The sequence below is a fragment of the Pezoporus flaviventris genome, unplaced genomic scaffold (assembly GCF_033815535.1).
Source record: "Pezoporus flaviventris isolate CSIRO_AGI_PZ_B2104156 unplaced genomic scaffold, CSIRO_AGI_Pfla_v1 ptg000113l, whole genome shotgun sequence".
Lineage (NCBI taxonomy): Eukaryota > Metazoa > Chordata > Aves > Psittaciformes > Psittacidae > Pezoporus > Pezoporus flaviventris.
In genome coordinates this window covers 2,189,992-2,207,399 of record NW_026892661.1, presented here as the reverse complement: position 1 = coordinate 2,207,399, position 17,408 = coordinate 2,189,992, and the positions used below count along the sequence as shown (strand labels likewise).

Sequence of the window (17,408 nt, the reverse complement as noted above, 5' to 3'; positions counted from 1 at the left end):
TCCCACCTTCCCAGGCACCCTTAGTATGATTTTACTTTCCAGAGAGAAATGCTGCTCTCCAGGGGCCACAAGTTTCTACAAGTAAGTATGAAGCACTGCATGCCCACAGCTCGCAAAACCTTTGTTGCCTAGCTTTCTGGGAGGAATGAATTTTCAGGAATGAATAATGCCTCATACCAATAAGCTCTGGGTGGCAGAAGAGCCACAGCCCTTACTGTGCGCAAGTGAGATATTTCAGCCTCCTACCTTGGGATCCAGACACTGGGATCACTAACTTTCTAAACAGCCCCGAAGTATACCATGGTTCAGATGCTCTCTGTGAAGGACAGTGGTAGTAGGAGCATTTGCTTGTTCACCTCTCATTTGTCTTATTCAGAGTGAGAAAAATAGTGAGAAAGGTTTTCAGAACCTCAATGCATGAGGAAAGCTAAAGTAAAACAAAAATATCTCCAGCAGGTAAGAACTGCTGATCTTGACTCTTTTTCCATAAATGTTTCCATTCACTGTGTGTCATCTGGTGGAATACTGGAACTTTGAAATGAAATGATAATCAGCAACGTCACCTGGACCTGGTCTCCTGTGTGGTTTGAATGATGAAGCTCATTTTTTGATGGTTAGCTTAAACTTATTCCCAATCAGGGCATGCTGGCTTGGGGCAGGGCTGAAAGCAGTAAACTGAGTACTTAATTTCTTCATAGTAAGCACATGTCTGCTCTGATTTAGTATCTAAAAGCAGCCAACTGAGAGTGCCCAAATTCAAAAGTGGATAATTGTTTGGGGGAAAAAAAACCCACCAGTGCTGCATACACTTCGACACACAAAACCTGGCACAGAGATACTGAAGCACAGCTCAAAGCATAAGTTTCTTTATTAGTTGTTTTAGTTATTAATAGATCTTCTCCATTAGCCTGTGCCCAGCAGCAGCTAGTGCCAAGAGTTGATTGAGTGAGAGATGCGGGAAATTTGGGAGTGGGTGATTATTAAATCAGCTTCCATAGAAATGCTTCTGCCTTCCCCTGTCCTCAGGAACAGGTTTAGATGTTATTTTTAGAGAGGTATAATTCAAGAACTGCTAGACCAAGCCATTTCAGATTTTGAAGAAACTACTTAGCTGCAGACTAAACTGTAGATTTTAGCAGACAACATCAAAACTGAGTTTATAGATGATGCTGTCATTCCAAAGGAAGGCATAACTGAGTATTGGAGTGCCTTCTGGGCTGCACAGAGCTTTCTGATTTAGTGGAGTTTTACAAAAGCTAACAGCAATCTGACATTTATCTGCCCCTCAGCACTTTAGTTAACAGTTCCTGTAGTCTGTAATTGATGGACAGGATCAATAAGGTTTAGCATGCTATAAGGCATATATATGAATGTTTATGCAGTGACTCAAGCATTAAATTAGTCATGAAAAGAAGTAAAATAAGTGACATGGTATTGAGATTACTGAGGTTCATCTCCTGCAAAATGTCAGGATGGGACCAAATATATAGAGCTTGGAGTGTCTCCTACTATTTTACCAAGAAAAATAATATGCAGACAACAGTTGTGCTTGCTGTTGAGACAATAACATAAACTTCTACTAAAGCCCCTACTGATCTAACTGGTAAATTAGTGTTCCATGTATATATCGTGAACAAAATTACTACAAGTAATGGAAACTAAGAAAACTAGTATTAAATATTGTAATAGCATTGACTCTATAATTATTTTTTCCTCATTTTAGTAAAAAGTTCCACATTTTCACTGAAAAGCCTCTAGCCTGTATTTGGGAAGCAGGCCAGACAAAAGCAATTTGCAAGAAGTACAGAAAGGTGCTGAGCTCTGCAAATCTCTCCTGCAAGTCAGCAACCCTCCTTTTCCAATTAATAATTCCAAAATGCATCTCATCCATTACCATCCATTAGCCTTCTTTCTGAGTTCTGACTGAAGCTAGCAACAGTCCCCCGAATCTTCCATTTTCTTAAGTTCAGTAACAATAGATGATAGCAAGGTTTTGCAGCTTTGGGCATCTGGCAGCCATAAAGATGACTGATTAATTTCAACGAGTAAATTACTTTATACAGCTACAGGTCATGCTATAAGCCTCACATCAGTCTAAGAGAATTAAAATTAATGCACTGAATGAAATAAGAATAATGTTCAAATTATGATCAGTCATAGGAGTCATTCGAGAGTCGTTCAGGAGTTATAAGAGTTCAAATCCAGATTTCAGACTTGATTCAGGCAGTCTGTTCCTGCAGCATGGGAGAGCAAAACCTGGAAGCTCTGTGCATAGATCTGGGAAGTGAATATTGTCTCCACAGTGGTATAGGGATAGGCTTTTTTAGAATGAAAGCTTATCTGCATTAACACTGTTATTTCACAAACTGACAGCGAATTCATTTCTTAGAAATGCCCATTTTAATCAGTTAGCTCATTTTATATGAGATAGCAATGAGGCACATGGCAACAAAGCTGTTGTCTTCTGGATGTTCATTTCACTGGACTATTCTGTGATTCATTGATTCCCACAAGCTTTCCAGTATAGTTTGTCAACATTATAAAGGCTTCAAATCTGAGCTAATTGACATGCAGAAAAGGTTGCTTTATTCAACAAATTCCCTAAGCTAAGAGGATCCTGTAGCCTGTTCTGAAAGTCTCAGGCCAAACATCAGGAAGCAATAAACATAAAAGCTTAAGCAAGGAAGTTTAAGCGAGATAAATACAGCTATTGGACAATATCCAATCCGAAAACCACACAAAGACAATGATATTATAAATTCATTAAAGTGTTTGAAAGTATAACTGACTGTTTCTTGATGCTAACATTTTATTTTGTACGGGTATATCCCTAATTTAGTCAGCTACCACATGCTGGCCTTAATTTCCTTCTCCAAGCCAACAGAACAGAAAAGTCATAGAGAAAAGATCGTGTGTCTTGCAAATTATCTCAAGAGCATGACTTGGTACATCAACATTTTCACAGAAAATGTGGAGATGCTTGTGGGAGTAGGAGACAGGAACTGAAGTTGACCTCACTGGTGGAGGCAGGTAGGGAACAGGGCAAATATGAGGAAGTGTAGAAATCTTGCAATCTACAGGAACTTGGGACTGAGAAGTTCAGCAGAAGCAGTGACTATATTGCTGTCTGAATGACAGTAAGGACTGTGGCAGCACTTTGCTGAAGCACCTGTATTTTATAGAGAGATATATAATGCATGGATCTCAGTTACTTGAATTAAGCCTGTTTTAATACAACTATGTGTTTCTCAGTTTAATGTGCCAAATAAATCTTCATAGCCTGCCCATTGTTAATTGCTTTGATTATTTGTTTTTTCATTGTTGTGTCTATTTTTCTTCCACTGAAACACTAAAACTCAGTTTGTAACAAAGTTGTTAAACTGGATGCTGGTTTCACTTGCTCTGCTCCCTAAAAAGTCATCATAAACTAAATCTCAGCAATAAAAGGAAGAACTGCATTTAGGGATTTTTATTAGTAGTAGTGAACTTACTGATTTATAATGGTTTTACTTGGGCTGGCCGGATTCAAGAATAAGAGGTCTGTATTATATTAGGGCACTTCTTTCCTTCAGTTGCAATTTACAAGACATAAAGCAGAGATAGATGAGTTTTTACCCCATATAAGGTTAAGCATCTGTCCTTCTGAAGAACTACATATCCTAATTGATACAATTTCATTACTTAATAGTAAAGACTAGAGCAGAAATTCAAAAGCTGATAAGTGCAGTGGTTTGAGAAGTAACTTGGAAAACAAGATTTCAAACAATACTTTCAGAAATGATGTACTCAGACAAAAAAGCCTCCTTTTTCTTCCTCCCCTTCTAAGCTTTTAAGTTGGTTCATATTAACTACTTCCTCTTCTCAGTTTATTAAAGTGCTGAACCAAGTATATCTGCTTTGTCCAACTCTATACATTAAAGCTAGGCCTGAAACAAAATATGAGTCTCCTTTTTTCTGACACAATTGTGAGTTTTATACTCAGGAGCCATATTAGCACATTAAAAAAAAAAAACAACAAACTCTTTAGTATTGCTAGTGTTTTTTATAACCTTCCTCTTTTCCTCTTCTTGGCTCAAAATCACTCTGAATTCTGCTCTTTGCTGACATCTTACACTAATGTACTGTGAGACAAAGAGGGGGCTCAGTTTGGTGCATTTTCAGTGTGCAGGAAATGAAGATGCTTGTTTCATTTATGTTTTTTTTAAGTTGTCAGCATAAAAGGAAAGGGCAATAAAGTGCAAGAGTGTCAATTAAGGATTTGGGATGCAAGGAATTCTAGAACAGGAAAGACATGCTTATATATTTCTACAGGAAGACGGCCTTGTATTTTCTTCACGTTTGTGCCAGGTATAGTCTATTCATATAATTTGCATCAGGAAAGCACATTTTCTATTCTGGTGCTCTGTCACACATGTGCACCCCTCTATCTCAATTAAAGTACCAGGTTTTCCTGGCTAACATTGGCATAAATATTTCTCAACAAAGTTGGCTTTTGAACTAATGATGTTAAAATATTCGGGAGGCAAAATGTGTACCTGGCCAGATTTGTATCCCATGGACAGCTGTGGTCCTGGGATGTTTGATTTGCAGGATCTGAAATCTTCTGAACTTACTGGACAGCTTTCAAACGCATTTCATAAGCGCTAAATTTACCAGAATCATAAATGGACAGCAACAGCTTTGGCCATGTTGAGAAATGTCTTTGCAGAAGTAGAAACCATGTGAAAGGGAAGAGCCTGTGCCTCATAATATTAAGATTGCACAACAAAGACACTAACTTTTATAGTCCAGTGTTATACATGGTGTCTGAATGCTTGCAGTTGATCTCTTTTAAAAATAGATCAACAAAGACTTCTGTCAGCCACTGCCATTTTCATGTTGAAGGTAGCCAAATCTTTCGTAATCACTTTGCTGCTGTCACATGACGGTGCATTCCTCAGTTGTGCTTTTGGTATGGGAGAGGCTGCAAAACGCAAGTGGCAGAATGTTTACTTGCCAGTAATTCGAGAAAGCATCTTGACAGCGCTGCTGCTGTTAGACATACCGAAATGCTTTCCAGTGGATTTAGAATACAAATTATTTTCTGTCCTTTTAATTAGTTTGGTTACTTTGGTCTATAAAACGGGGGGAAAAACTTTCACAAATAAATGTAATTCACAAACAGGATTTCCTTTGTCAAAAGTTCTCAAAAGAGTGAATGTACTAGTGGAGCTTCAGGATAATGAAGATTGGCTTGATAAAGTCTTGACTTCCGTCCTACAACTCAGGCTAGCCAGGTCAGATGCTTGGTTCTTGCATCCTTCCCTGTATTTGAAGCATTTCCAATTATATGACCTAACAGTTTGGAAATAGACACATATGTCACTTACATGGACATACCTCATTTCAAATTGTTTTGTTTTCAAAAATACAGGAAATTAAATATAAAATTGTCCCATCAAAATATTAGTCCTCATTCAAGTTCATGAAACCAGTTTTAATTGCTCATGGCTGTTAAGTTGCTTCAGCATCTTGTTATTAACTATACTCAAACTCTGTTCACCAAGGACTTAGGGAATGTAAAAGTTCAGTTCTAAAATACCGCTGATGTCTGCATTTCACAGACATGCCACATGCTGCAAAGCCATAGCCTTAGTTCAGCTCCAGCACCTACCTCAGATTACTTTCTCCAGCTGGACTCCCAACAGCTGGTAGAGGTTTTAAGGCTTTCATCAAATCACTAACCTCCTCTTAAAATATCAACCCTAGCTACTATCTGTCTGAGAAAAACCCTACCCCCTAAAGCTCCTGTATTCACTCACTTTGGTGCTCTACCCCTTTCTGCAACCTGTAAAAAGCTCTTAGAGACTGAGCCATTAAAGTCTTAACTGGAGAGCTACCGGTCCCAGAAACAGGTACACAGCACCTCCCTAGCCACAGGGAATGAGGCTCAGCATTTATTTGTGTTTGGAAGTTCCCCTGTTCTGTCTGAAGGTCTGAAGCAGTTTCTTAAAGACAGCTGCCCATCTGCGTGGGGAGGGTCTGCAGGTTTGAGGGTCTGCAGGTTTGCTCTCTATGACTCACACGTGGTGGAGAGTGGAGGTGTATCCTGCACTCACGCCCTATCATTTATGCGGTGGGAGAGAGAAATTATAAAGCTGGAGCGGGGGAAAACACGCAGAAGTAATGGGCTGTCTGAAGCGCGGCTGGGAAAGGGGCAGTTTAAAGAGGTGCTGGCTTAGCATGTGCCCAGCAGCTGGACAGCCGGATGCCGCCGGAGGCGAGATGCGCCGCGAGGGAGGCGGGTCCCGTTGCTGGACTTTGGCCCGGAGCCCGGTGTGGGAGGGATGAGGCGGCGGCCTCTTCTCCGCCCTCCATCCCCTCTCTCCCGGCCGCCGGGCCGCGGGCCACTCGCATGGGGTGTCGCGGTGCAGCGCAGCGAGCCGGGCGTCCAGCGCTCGCCGACGGAGCCGGGGACGATGCTGGCGGCCGCGGCCCTGTGCGCCGCCGCGTTGGGCTGGGCTGCGGGAGCGCGGCTGCTCAGCGGTATGTACGGGGGGGCGGGCGGGCCCTCCGCTTGCCCGGCTCCGCTGAGTGGGGACGGCGCCGAGGGTCCGGGGAAGCGCTGGGTACCGGGCACGGGGCTGGCGGCCCGGCCGAGACTCGTCCCCTGGCCCGAGGTGGGCAAGGCAGCTCCGCTGGGTGGGGGGGATCGGCTGGCTGGTACCGCCGTGGCGACATAGGCGACGCTACCGAGAGCAGTGATTTTTTTCTCTCCTAACTCCCAGCGGCAGCTAGCCCTGCCCAAGAGAGATCTCCACATCCTCCGCTCTGGGTGGGAGCAGCCCTTCGTTCCTGGCTGTAAAAGGGGTACGCCGGCAGTCCAGTTTCATTTTCCTCTTCTGATAAGAAACCCTTCTCTGCTGTATTTTTGCCTCAGCCCTAGGAATTTCCAGTGACGCCCTGGCTAACGGAACTACTTTTGTCAGTGGTAACTACCAGCCTGGCTGAGTTTCCAGACAACACCAGATTGTCTTACTCTTCCTCTACAAAGTGTTCCTTGAGTCTCGTCTCCTGATTTTGTGCAAAGGAATGTTGCCTATTTAGATGCCTTTCATGGGAATAGATGACATACGGCAGCTCAAATTTCAACCAGCAGTACTTTTTGGATGTAGTACCCAAACTAGTTAAGTCTAGTCTGGTTTTAGGGTACAGAACAGCCAGTCTGGGGGAAGTTTCTGCCTGACATGATATTCAGCAGAAAGCCTGAACACTGTCACCCATGAGATGTTTATGTTAATCTAATATAAGGCAAATAGCTTTATTATATCTATAAATCCATTTTTAATTCTGCGAAGCTCTTGTCTGCAGTAGGACTTTTGTGGGAGTGATTTAGAGGACTCTGCTGCCAGCTGTGGGGTTCAGGATGTATTTCTATTCATGAAATTTATACTTCTCAGTATAATTGACTTATCCGTAGTCTTGAATTATCGAGGCTCAGCAGGCTTTGAGGCAGATCCCATCTAGGCAATGAGGAGATAGCGGGAAAACATGAGGAACCCTTTCAGCATTGGTTAGAGCTACACATCCATTTGACTTCTTACATAAATTATACTTGGGAACCTAACTAGCAGTGAAGTCTAGATAGTAATAAAGTACAATAGATTTTCCCCTAGTTGAAAGCAGTGGCAAGTTTGTCTGAGAAGACAGATTTTCTGCCAGTTAATGCAGAAAAAATATGTTTGTGTATCGGAAAAGAAACCAAGTGCAGTTTGTGACACTGTTTCTAGACAGTTGCTGCTGTTAACAACAATGTGATGTCTCAGTAACTTTCTTATGTCTCTCACAATAGCAGTGGACATATCCCTCAGAAGAGGTAAGCTCTTTTTTCTTTTTCAACAAGCCTGCGTAAGTGTTACGTTACGGAGGGAAACACAGGTTATGCCTAAAGATGTATTTTTAAATACTGCTTTTGCGGTACAGCCAGTTTTATGTGTAAAATGGCAGCAGATTCTGTGCTTCTTAGGACTGAACTGCTCGAAAATTCAGTGAAAAGGTGTTTAAAGTCTCACTTTTAGAATGGCTGTAGAAGAATAAAGAAAAGGCAGCATATGGAGGGGTTCTTAATGAACTGTCCTCGCATCCCATTTGTTCAGAGTATGTTGCAAATGTTGCTAAATGTTTCTCTGCTATAAAAACATTTAGGTTAGCAGATTGTGCCTGCCCGGTGCTTGAATAGAAATATTTACTAAGTAAAACAAAACTGTTTGTTTGCACAGTCTAAATATTGGGACTCTTCTGCTGAGAAACATACAAGTGCATAATTTTAGATTATGTATCTTTTCACTTTGATCTTTCCTTTCTTTGTAATCAAAATAAGCCCCGCTGCTTCATGCATGAGAAAGTCCTTGGCTTACGACAGTCTGAAAGCAGACATTGTTTACTTCCTGGGCAGTCAGTAACATGACAGTGCAGAGCAATGCTGACAACTGTACTGTGTGAACACATCGTAATACACTGAGTGTACGCTCCATGAAAGTAGCACATAAACCCCAGAAGATAAATTATCTCTGCTTCTGTAAGGGGATCTCTAATTCTAGCCAATTTAAGTCCTTAAAAATAATATTAATTAAAAAAAGCCTTCTTGAACCCTTGTATAATATCTAAACTGTTATACAGTGTGAAACTCAACCAAATGGAAGTATTAGCATTCAGGTTTGCTACTAACAGCCGCAGTTTCTGTAACAGGTCTTTCCATTTCTGCAGGACAGACAATTTGTCGTCGTGGAACAGAGCCACCGTGCTACAAAATAGTTTATTTTCATGATGCTTCACGCAGGATCAGCTACGAAGAAGCACAGCATGCCTGCAGAACTGATGGTGGACATCTAGTCAGTATTGAAACAGAAGCAGAGCAAAGACTGATCGAAAGATTCATTGACAGTCTCTTAGCTTCTGATGGAGACTTTTGGATAGGGCTTAGGAGGAAAAAGGAGGTAGACAACAGTACAGACTGCCAGAACCTCTACTTCTGGTCAGATGGCAGCTCATCCAACTTCCGGTAGGTACCTATGGGCAATTCTGGGAAGCAAACTGGCTAGGGACTGTCAATTGCCTTTAGCAGTCAGAAAGGATTCTTTCAAGAGTCAACCACTGTTGTTCTAGCTGTCCTCTGTGTTCCTTCTGCAGTCACTGACAAGTGGTAGTATCTCTGGAGAGCAATTAATCCCACCCAGATGTAAGGGGTAGACAAATTACCCTTTGTAGACCCTGCTTTCTCTTTGCTGCATATGAAGCACCTAGAATGTCTAGCTTGGGGCTAGACTGGTAGTTTCTGATTGCTAAAAGGAGGTGGATGAACAAGTGATCTGGTCTTAAAAATCTCTGATTAGGCATGAAGAAAATGTATTTTGACCTGAAGGTCCCTCTGCTTCAGATTCCCTGAAGTTTTGTCCCTGGTGTCCTAAGCAATGGGCCTGTCTCTTTTTCCTTGCTGAGGGAATAGCGTTTTTTCCTGCTAGACAGTTAAGATTGGAGAGCTTCAGTATTTATTGTAGACATGAGTCTTACAGCATTTGCTGTAGTTAAACTATAAATGCAATAACCTTTAAAACCAATACAAGTTTACTGGAGTTGTTTTCACTACTTTCACATTTCTGTTCAGCATAGAACCAAAACGTGTTTAGCCTCAAAAGTTCTGCTTGATTTGACATGTGTGGAGTTTATTTCCATATTGAATACCTTGGTGTATCTGGAATTACTTCTGTTGTCTTGATCAGCTTTCATGAAGTGCTCAGCACTCCTACTTTTACACAGTGGAAGTGGGGGGTGAGGGTGGGGTGGGGTGTGCTGAGCTGTCATCCTCTTAGATTCTGCCCTTTGTGGTGCCCTGTATGCTGTATTTCTATGTGAGCTTCTGCAGTATCATGGAAAGTGATGTCAAGTCTTACTTGACATGTTTGCTGTATTTTCTTAGGAACTGGTATGTAGATGAGCCATCCTGTGGGAGTGAAATCTGTGTTGTGATGTACTACCAGCCATCTGCCCCACCAGGTGTTGGAGGTCCTTACATGTTTCAATGGAACGATGACAGATGCAACATGAAAAATAACTTCATTTGCAAATATTCCCTTGGTAATGAGTCATTCTGTAGCTTTAAAAACCCAACCTGCTCACAGTCCCCAAGAGGAAGTATGAGGAAATTGCTATAACTGATAGGGAAACCCTTTCTTAGATTTACTGGAAATATCTGGTGAGAGACAGATGTCTTTAGGTTCATGCAAGTCACGGGGAAAACAATCTCTGTAGCTACTTGCTTTGTGACTTCATGAATTCTCGGGGGATTTTTATAAAGCATTTGATACCTCAAACGTGGCCTGAGGGGCAGAGAATGCTGAAGAAGGGTGCTCATGCTATTAGACTATATTCAGTACACCTGGTCTCCCTAGTCAAGCTTATGACGAAACTGCATATATTTTTCTCTTTTAGAGAAGACAACGAGAGCTCCAATAGAGAATTCCCAGAAAGGTAAGTTACAGATATTTGAGCCTTTTTTTAATGACATGATAACTTTCAGTAAAAAATACCCTGTGACATTCATTGTTAAGAACAATCACACACTGAAAACTGCTACGCTAGAAGTATCCCTGCCGTTTCCTTGTGCTGTTCTATAACCCGTTCTGCAGGAACACGGTGTTGCTGTTTGTTGATGCAGTATCTGGGACCACTGGTCATGCTTGCAGAAATTTAAGCAGAATAGTACCAATATACCTTGCACGTCTTTGCAGCTGACAGTCTCTTCAATCTCCTCTCACCCTCACTTTTTGATTCTTAAACTCTTTCAAATAACATCTGAAATATTGCTTCTTTCCAGGTGTTGCAACAGAACCCTTAAACCCACTATTCCCAAAAGAGCACCATAGAAAAGATGCTAATGTAACACTTGTGAAAGCCCAAGGTATGTTGTGTTTATTGGCTTCCATAATCTTGAAGATTTGAGCTTATTTTACTTTAACCTGCTTAAGTAGATGATTGGACTCCTAGACTTGCTGCCTTTGAGAAGTACATACTGTTAGATTATTAGCAAAACTAGAAGCCCATTGAGCTGTGATGATGCTGCCTCTTGCAGCAGTTAAGTTTTCCATGAAGTTCTGGGCACGTCAAATGCAACTGGAAGTGAATAAAAGCTGGAATCTTATTTTCACCCCTAGAACCTGTTCAGAGTCTTGCCTACATCCTTATTCCCAGCATTCCTGTACTGCTGCTCCTCATAGTTGTTATAGGCATCTTCTGGTTTTGGCTTGTTCTGAAGAGGTAAGTGACATTTTTTGTGTAACTAGTGAATATATGATACCTTGTTCTGGAAATCATTTTATAGCTAGCATTAGAATTCTGCAAGATGCTCTGGAGAGGACTGTTTTCAGTCAAATATATGTTTAAACTGTGTCATATTTCAGCCAAATAAATGTTTAAAAGGTGTTAGCTCCAGGCTAAGTTACTTGTGAAGTAAAAATTCAAGTAAATCACATTAGGCCATTTTACTATTTTCACAGACCTATAGTAGTTAGGGAATAGTGTAAAACAAGATGATGATTTTGAATTGTTAGCACTGAAGTTTTCTTATTAAAGAAAATACTTGAAATATCAGATCCCCTTAAAAAGTGAAAAACATATTGGAAATAAAAGGACATACATTTGGAGCAAGTAACGTTTCCCAGTTCCCTCTCCTTGCTTTCCTTGTGTGTACAGTACCTCTGATGGTGATGCTGGCTGTAGTTTTGGGAGTGTCAGTGTAGAGTTTTGCTGCCTCAGCATCTCAGCTGGCACCAGAATGCAAGGGCTACCTCAGCAGGTCCTGCCATAGAACACACCTGGAAGCAAGCAATAACAAATGTCATCCAGAGTCCAGGCTCTAAGTGTCAGCTTTCCCCAAGGGCCATCATTACATTACTGAGAGGTGTGGTACTGTTTTGTATTTGCCTCTGTAAAAAATCATATGACTTGTCCCCTTTTCTCCATCCCTAAGGAGACAGGAGCAAATTGATGCAAGCCCAAAGGAGGAAGATGCATGGCTGTCTAACCACAGCAGAAACAGTCCAAATATGGATATTTACAAAGTCATCAAGAAGCAATCAGAAGCAGATCTGGCTGGAACCAGGCCTGACACTAAGAATTCTTCCTTTCGTAAACAGGAAGATAAGGTGCTTGACAGTTTCCCCAGTGATTACAGTGGTGCAGCAACAAATACATCGAGTGGCTTTGTGACATTGACCAGTACTGAAAGTGGCTTTGTGACCAATGATATCTATGAGATGTGTGGACATCATGTGGGGAGGAGCAAGGAATCAGCCTGGGTGGAGAACGAGATTTATGGATATTAAGGAAATGGAACAAAACAAATCCTGGGATATGGATGACAAAGTGAATGTTGATACAAGCTAACCTGCCTTCCCTATGCACTTGTTTTAATAATAGTATACGTGATGTTTATCCTGGTTTTGCATTGTCCCTATATTCTTCTCTTTTTCTGAAAGAATATGGGTTTTTAAAGATCCAGACTGAAAAGAATGTATATATTTTGCTCTGCATCAAGTCTCCTGTCCCCTGGGAATGGCTTGTTATTTCTCTTTATTCTTTTTTTGTACTCCAAAGATATGCCTTTGAAACTAAAGTGCAATCAAAAATCTGTATTTATTTAACTGACCTTCAAAGGTGTTAAAAGTCACTAGTGACTGGATATATATAGATATATATAAACCTATGGTTTCTCATAGGTACTGATTGCAGCACTGCGGCCTCTGGAGTCTTTTTTTTTTTCAGTACAGAGCCAGTTTGAGTTTGTGAATGGGGTCCAGCTGTTAATAAAGAAGTCATGAATGTGGGGTTGCATTCAGAGCTGTACAGCTTTTTGCTAGCGATCTTGGCATGTTTGTAGCTGCATATGTGTAGAAAACACTGCAAAGTCAGACCATTAAGACTTGTTTGTCCTGCCTGATCTGGCATCTCAACTGCTTCATCCATTGATTTATAGATTCTCAAGGCAAATATGTTCAGCTTTGAGTAAACCAGCACTGTACTTGCTCTGTTTTCAATTATTCCACCAATGGAGTTGTTCTTTAAAAATGGAGTTTTGTTTGTATCCCATTGAACTAATAAGTGGGATTGCAACATAAAAAACCAAGTATGTTGAATGTTTGGAAGCTGGATATTTGCACTGAAGGAAAGAAAGCATTTTGGGCATTATCATGTATCTGGGGCCATTTGGTTTCAGCTCCGTACTCTGTCTCAGTCTGTTCTTAACTATGAGTGCCTCAGTCCCATGTGAAAAACAGAGAAAACAGCAATTCACAGGCTTACAGGGAAGCCTAAAATCTAATAATTGACTTTGAAGTGTTTTGGGGACTACAATAATGAGGCCTTGTAATAGATAAAATTGATGTTATTAACCAGCAGATCTGTGCAGCAATTTTGAAGCATGTCTAGAAGCTGTATAAAAATTTATTTGATTAAAATATACGGTTTGGTTAAGCAGCTCTGGCACCTAACCCTGTATGTAGCAAGTAATGTTTTTTACTTATTCAGTTAGATCACATTTGATCTTTTCACAAGCTAAATAAAAATAGTAGATGCTTGTTTATCTCTGCCTGCATTTAAAAGCTTCAGTTTTGACACTCTCTATTGGTTAGAGCTAAAACAAAGGTGCAGGTTGAGGCAATCTTGAGACCGTAAAATGCTTACTGAAGCCATAACTCCTCAGTATGCAGTTTTCAAATGACGGTTACATCTTTGTTGTCTGGCTTTACGCTAGCGATTTGCTAAGCTCTGGGTTTTGGATCCATCTGGGTTTTGGGTTTTGGAGTTGTTTTTTCCTTTGATGAGAGACAAGGTAATGGAGGGAGAATGACCAAACGAATAAAGCATGTCAAACAGGAACACAAATATTACTCACCTATTGCTCTGCAGGTGAGTATTTCCGGCTCCAGGACAGCAACATTCTGCTGCCAAACAAGTCTATGAAGCACCTGAAACACATTCAGCTCTTGACAGGGTTCCATAAAAGTTTGATCTTCTCCATTGCACAGGAATAAATAAATAGGGAAATGAAGCAAAACCAATTTGCATAAGCCACTGGGAAACAAAGTTGTGGCAAAGGCTTTGGCAGAAGGTGTTTAATGTGCGACTGAAACAACAACAGAAAGGAGTGCATGACATGGCCATGATTTGTCCTGCCAATGCAAATATGCAGGAAGTCCTTTCTGGATCTGTGTGCTGTTGCTGTCTGCTATAAACCTGGAAATATTTTGGTTAGTTGCCACAGCTGCGTCTCTCATTTCCCGAACGCTACAGGTGAAGTTGATGTGCACAATGGCTGTCATGGGTACCTGTGGTGTCACAGAATGTCTGCCGATCTCACACTGTTCCTCCACAAGACTCAGTGGTGCAAGATGAAGCCCCTAAAAAAGTAGTCCCCTAAAAAGGAAATGAGATAAAAGTCTTCTGTTTTGAAAATGACACCACGTTTGCAACCATTTCTCCTGCAGAGCAAAAGCCTGATTTAGGGGAATAGTCATTGCTGGATGCTTGCAGTGTCCGGGGTTTTGAATGCAGCAATTAGTGTTTTTATCAAGCAATTGTGTTTCTATCCACTTTGAGTCTTGTACACTTGATCTCTTCCCTTTTTTTTTTTTTTTTTTCTTGTTTTGGCAGACACTAAGCATCTTTTAGGCATTGAAAAATAGGAAATGAGATGAAAATGCTTGAGCCAGATGTTGGGGATTAGGTATGTAAGCATGTAAAGCTATATTTTGGCAACTAAGTGTGGAACTGCTGGCTTATTGAACTCAGGCAGAGTTAGCTGCTTGTGCTCAGCTGGAACTTATTAGAAGGCAAGATAATTTTGTCATTTCTTTGCTATCTCCATTTAGTTGAGCACCACAGCCGTAGTATTCTGTGCAGGAACATTGACCACAAGAGGGCATGTTTGCTCCACAGTTTGTGTCACTCAATCGAGTCTTGGAAAGGGCCTGAAGAGCTCCTCTGTACGTACCACTGTGAGAAGCGCTTGGATCGCTTTCCTTGAAGCACAGCAAAAGCCATCAATGGCCGTTAAAGGCTGCTAGACAAAGAATGGTTTTGTGACTGCAGTTCTGCTAGCAGAGTTATTAAGAACTGTTTTTGTAACCTGAACTTTCAGGCCAAAAATGGCAGTGTGGTGACTAGCAGAATAAAGTTTCTACAGAAGTTTTCTATTGCAAACACAAAATCTGACTTAATAATTGATTTTACACCAGTCTGGTGAGACTTTACAAGATAAAATTGGGCAGAAAGCAAGTAAATGTTTTATTACTATTTTTTTTCTACTTATAATAAAGTGACTGTGAATAAGGCAACATTTTTGAACAGTGTTGCAAAAATTACTTTGAACACACCAAGTTTGCCTCATACTAGAATTCTTGACTGGTCAGTGCTTCAGGTTTCTGAAGAAAATGAAGCATCCTACAAGGTGAAACAGGGTGAAATCTCCTAAGTAGCAGTTTGGGATGACACCATTTTCTATTCAAGTAGGATTATGGTAAGCTTGCTCATGCACCTATCAATCATTTAAAAGGGTGGATGTCTGACTAACTCAAGTCATCAGTTAGTCATTGCTAGAGCTTCTTAAGGGGATAAATAGAACAGTAACAGCACAGTTATTATCCATAGCAGTCTAAGTCAGCAGCGTCATCTCAAAATGTCATTCCTTAGAGGAATCTCATGAACTGCAAGTGCAGTGAAGGACAAGCATTAACTTTTCACGGATGTCTTCAGTTCCCATTGCAGAACAGTCATTGCTGTTTTGACACGTAACAAATTTAACCAACTTTCCACATGTATGAGGCAGCTTTATCTGCAAGATGTGGATACAAAGGGAAAGCAAGAGGCAGAAGGTTGTTTCTTGCATTCTTCCACTCACTTTTTGCGGCCACACTGTTTTCTGCTATGTTTGCATGCACAGCACTCTGTGTTCATGAAAGGCCTGTGACTACTGCTGAAAGTGCAGTTGATTCAGACACGTGTGCTCTTGTATCATCAGCTTTTAGACATGCTTCGTTTAGTCAGTGGAACTGAGCAAAGCCCCCAGGCACGATTCCTGGTATCCACATGTCAAAACGTACCAGTTTTCCAGTGTGAGATGGGTCAGGGGAGAGGGAGCGATGAGAGAGGGACAGGCGTAAACCAGGAGGGGAAAGATTGCTGCAGAATTGAAATGAGCATGGCATTTTGAAGACAAAAGCAAGCTAATGTGTAAGTACTGCAAACATAAAGCAGACTAGGTGGATGTAGTACTGGAAAGGAAATTTAACATAAAAGGCCTTAACCTTTTTCACTCTTACATTGTCAGCTCTGAAAGGCATCTAACCATGTTATGTCAAAGGACCTAAAAAAGCTTCCAAATCTGTCTTTCCAGGTGTGTAGGAAATGAACAGATTATTTCAGTTGGAAGGGACCCACAACAATCATCTGGTCCAGCTGCCTGACCATATTAGTGTAAAAGTTAAAGCATGCTCTTAAGGGCATTGTCCAAATACCTGTTAAACACTGACAGGTGTGGGGCCTTGATCACCTCTCTAAGAAGACTGTTCCAGGGTTTGAGCACCTTCTCTGTTAAGAAATTCTTCCTAACATCCAGCCTCAACCTCCCCTGATGAGGGATTCCCACACAGTCTATCAGTGGATCCCAGGGAAAAGAGATTAGCACTTCCTTCTCCACATTCTCTCCTCAGGAAGCTGTAAGGTCACCCCTCAGCCTCCTTCTCTCCAAGCTAGACAAGTCCAGTGTCCTCAGCTGCTCCTCACAGGATGTGTCTTCCAGCCCTTTCACCAGCTCTGTTGCCGCCTCTAGATGCATTCCAATACCTTCACATTCTTCTTAAGTTGTGGGTCCTAGAACTGCACACAGTGCTCAACATGAGTACTGCATAACAATAACCAGGATTTCGGCAGGCTGATGTACTAACAAAAGGCATCGTTCTGATCTGGAATAGCCTGGCCCATTGAAAACGCTGCTCACTGGTAGAGAGAGGGCGTTTCCCTCAGGATAATACATACTCAAGGGTCCCTGACCCAGGTGCAGTAGCCCAAGGCTCTTACTGTACCCTGGGGCTAGGGAGACCCTGATTGAGGGCTCCATTGAGAGTCACCTGGGTCTGGCTCGTTCCTCCTCCTCCTGCTAACGATGCGCTCAAGGTGCCTCCACCCCTCTACAAAAAGCCTCGCTGGGGGCGCAGCGGAGAGCAGGAGGAGAGCTGGGACGAGGCTCAAATCGCACCGCACCGGGGTCGGGAGCTCCGGCGGGGGTGCCGGGGCCGCCGGGAAGGGGAGCGCATCCCAGCCCGGTGCGGTCCAGCCCCGCCGCGGTGGCCGCGGTTGCCATGGCGAGGCTCCTCCCG

General features: G+C 41.8%; 1 protein-coding gene across 3 annotated transcripts; it reads left to right on the top strand.

Annotated features, from left to right (window-relative positions):
- The first annotated feature begins 6,311 nt into the window (after positions 1-6,311).
- On the top strand, positions 6,312-13,617 carry LAYN (layilin). Of its 3 annotated transcripts, none has more exons than XM_061478008.1 (8): positions 6,312-6,525; positions 7,832-7,855; positions 8,746-9,040; positions 9,956-10,113; positions 10,468-10,506; positions 10,853-10,936; positions 11,190-11,292; positions 12,008-13,617. In XM_061478008.1, exons 1-8 carry the CDS (start codon positions 6,327-6,329, stop codon positions 12,357-12,359), a joined length of 1,254 nt encoding a protein of 417 aa, XP_061333992.1. In that variant the 5' UTR covers positions 6,312-6,326; the 3' UTR covers positions 12,360-13,617. The 3 variants fall into 3 exon arrangements, with proteins under 3 accessions (XP_061333992.1, XP_061333991.1, XP_061333994.1); XM_061478007.1 differs by having other exon boundaries at positions 12,005-13,617; XM_061478010.1 differs by lacking the exon at positions 7,832-7,855 and having other exon boundaries at positions 12,005-13,617.
- The last annotated feature ends 3,791 nt before the right edge of the window (positions 13,618-17,408 follow it).

Excerpts from the sequence above, each read along its gene's own strand:
- LAYN (XM_061478007.1), top strand. The coding sequence starts at position 6,327 with ATGAGGCGGCGGCCTCTTCTCCGCCCTCCATCCCCTCTCTCCCGGCCG. Across the intron at positions 10,937-11,189 it reads AACACTTGTGAAAGCCCAAG|AACCTGTTCAGAGTCTTGCC; the intron begins GTATGTTGTGTT and ends TTTCACCCCTAG. Across the intron at positions 11,293-12,004 it reads TTTTGGCTTGTTCTGAAGAG|GAGACAGGAGCAAATTGATG; the intron begins GTAAGTGACATT and ends TCCATCCCTAAG.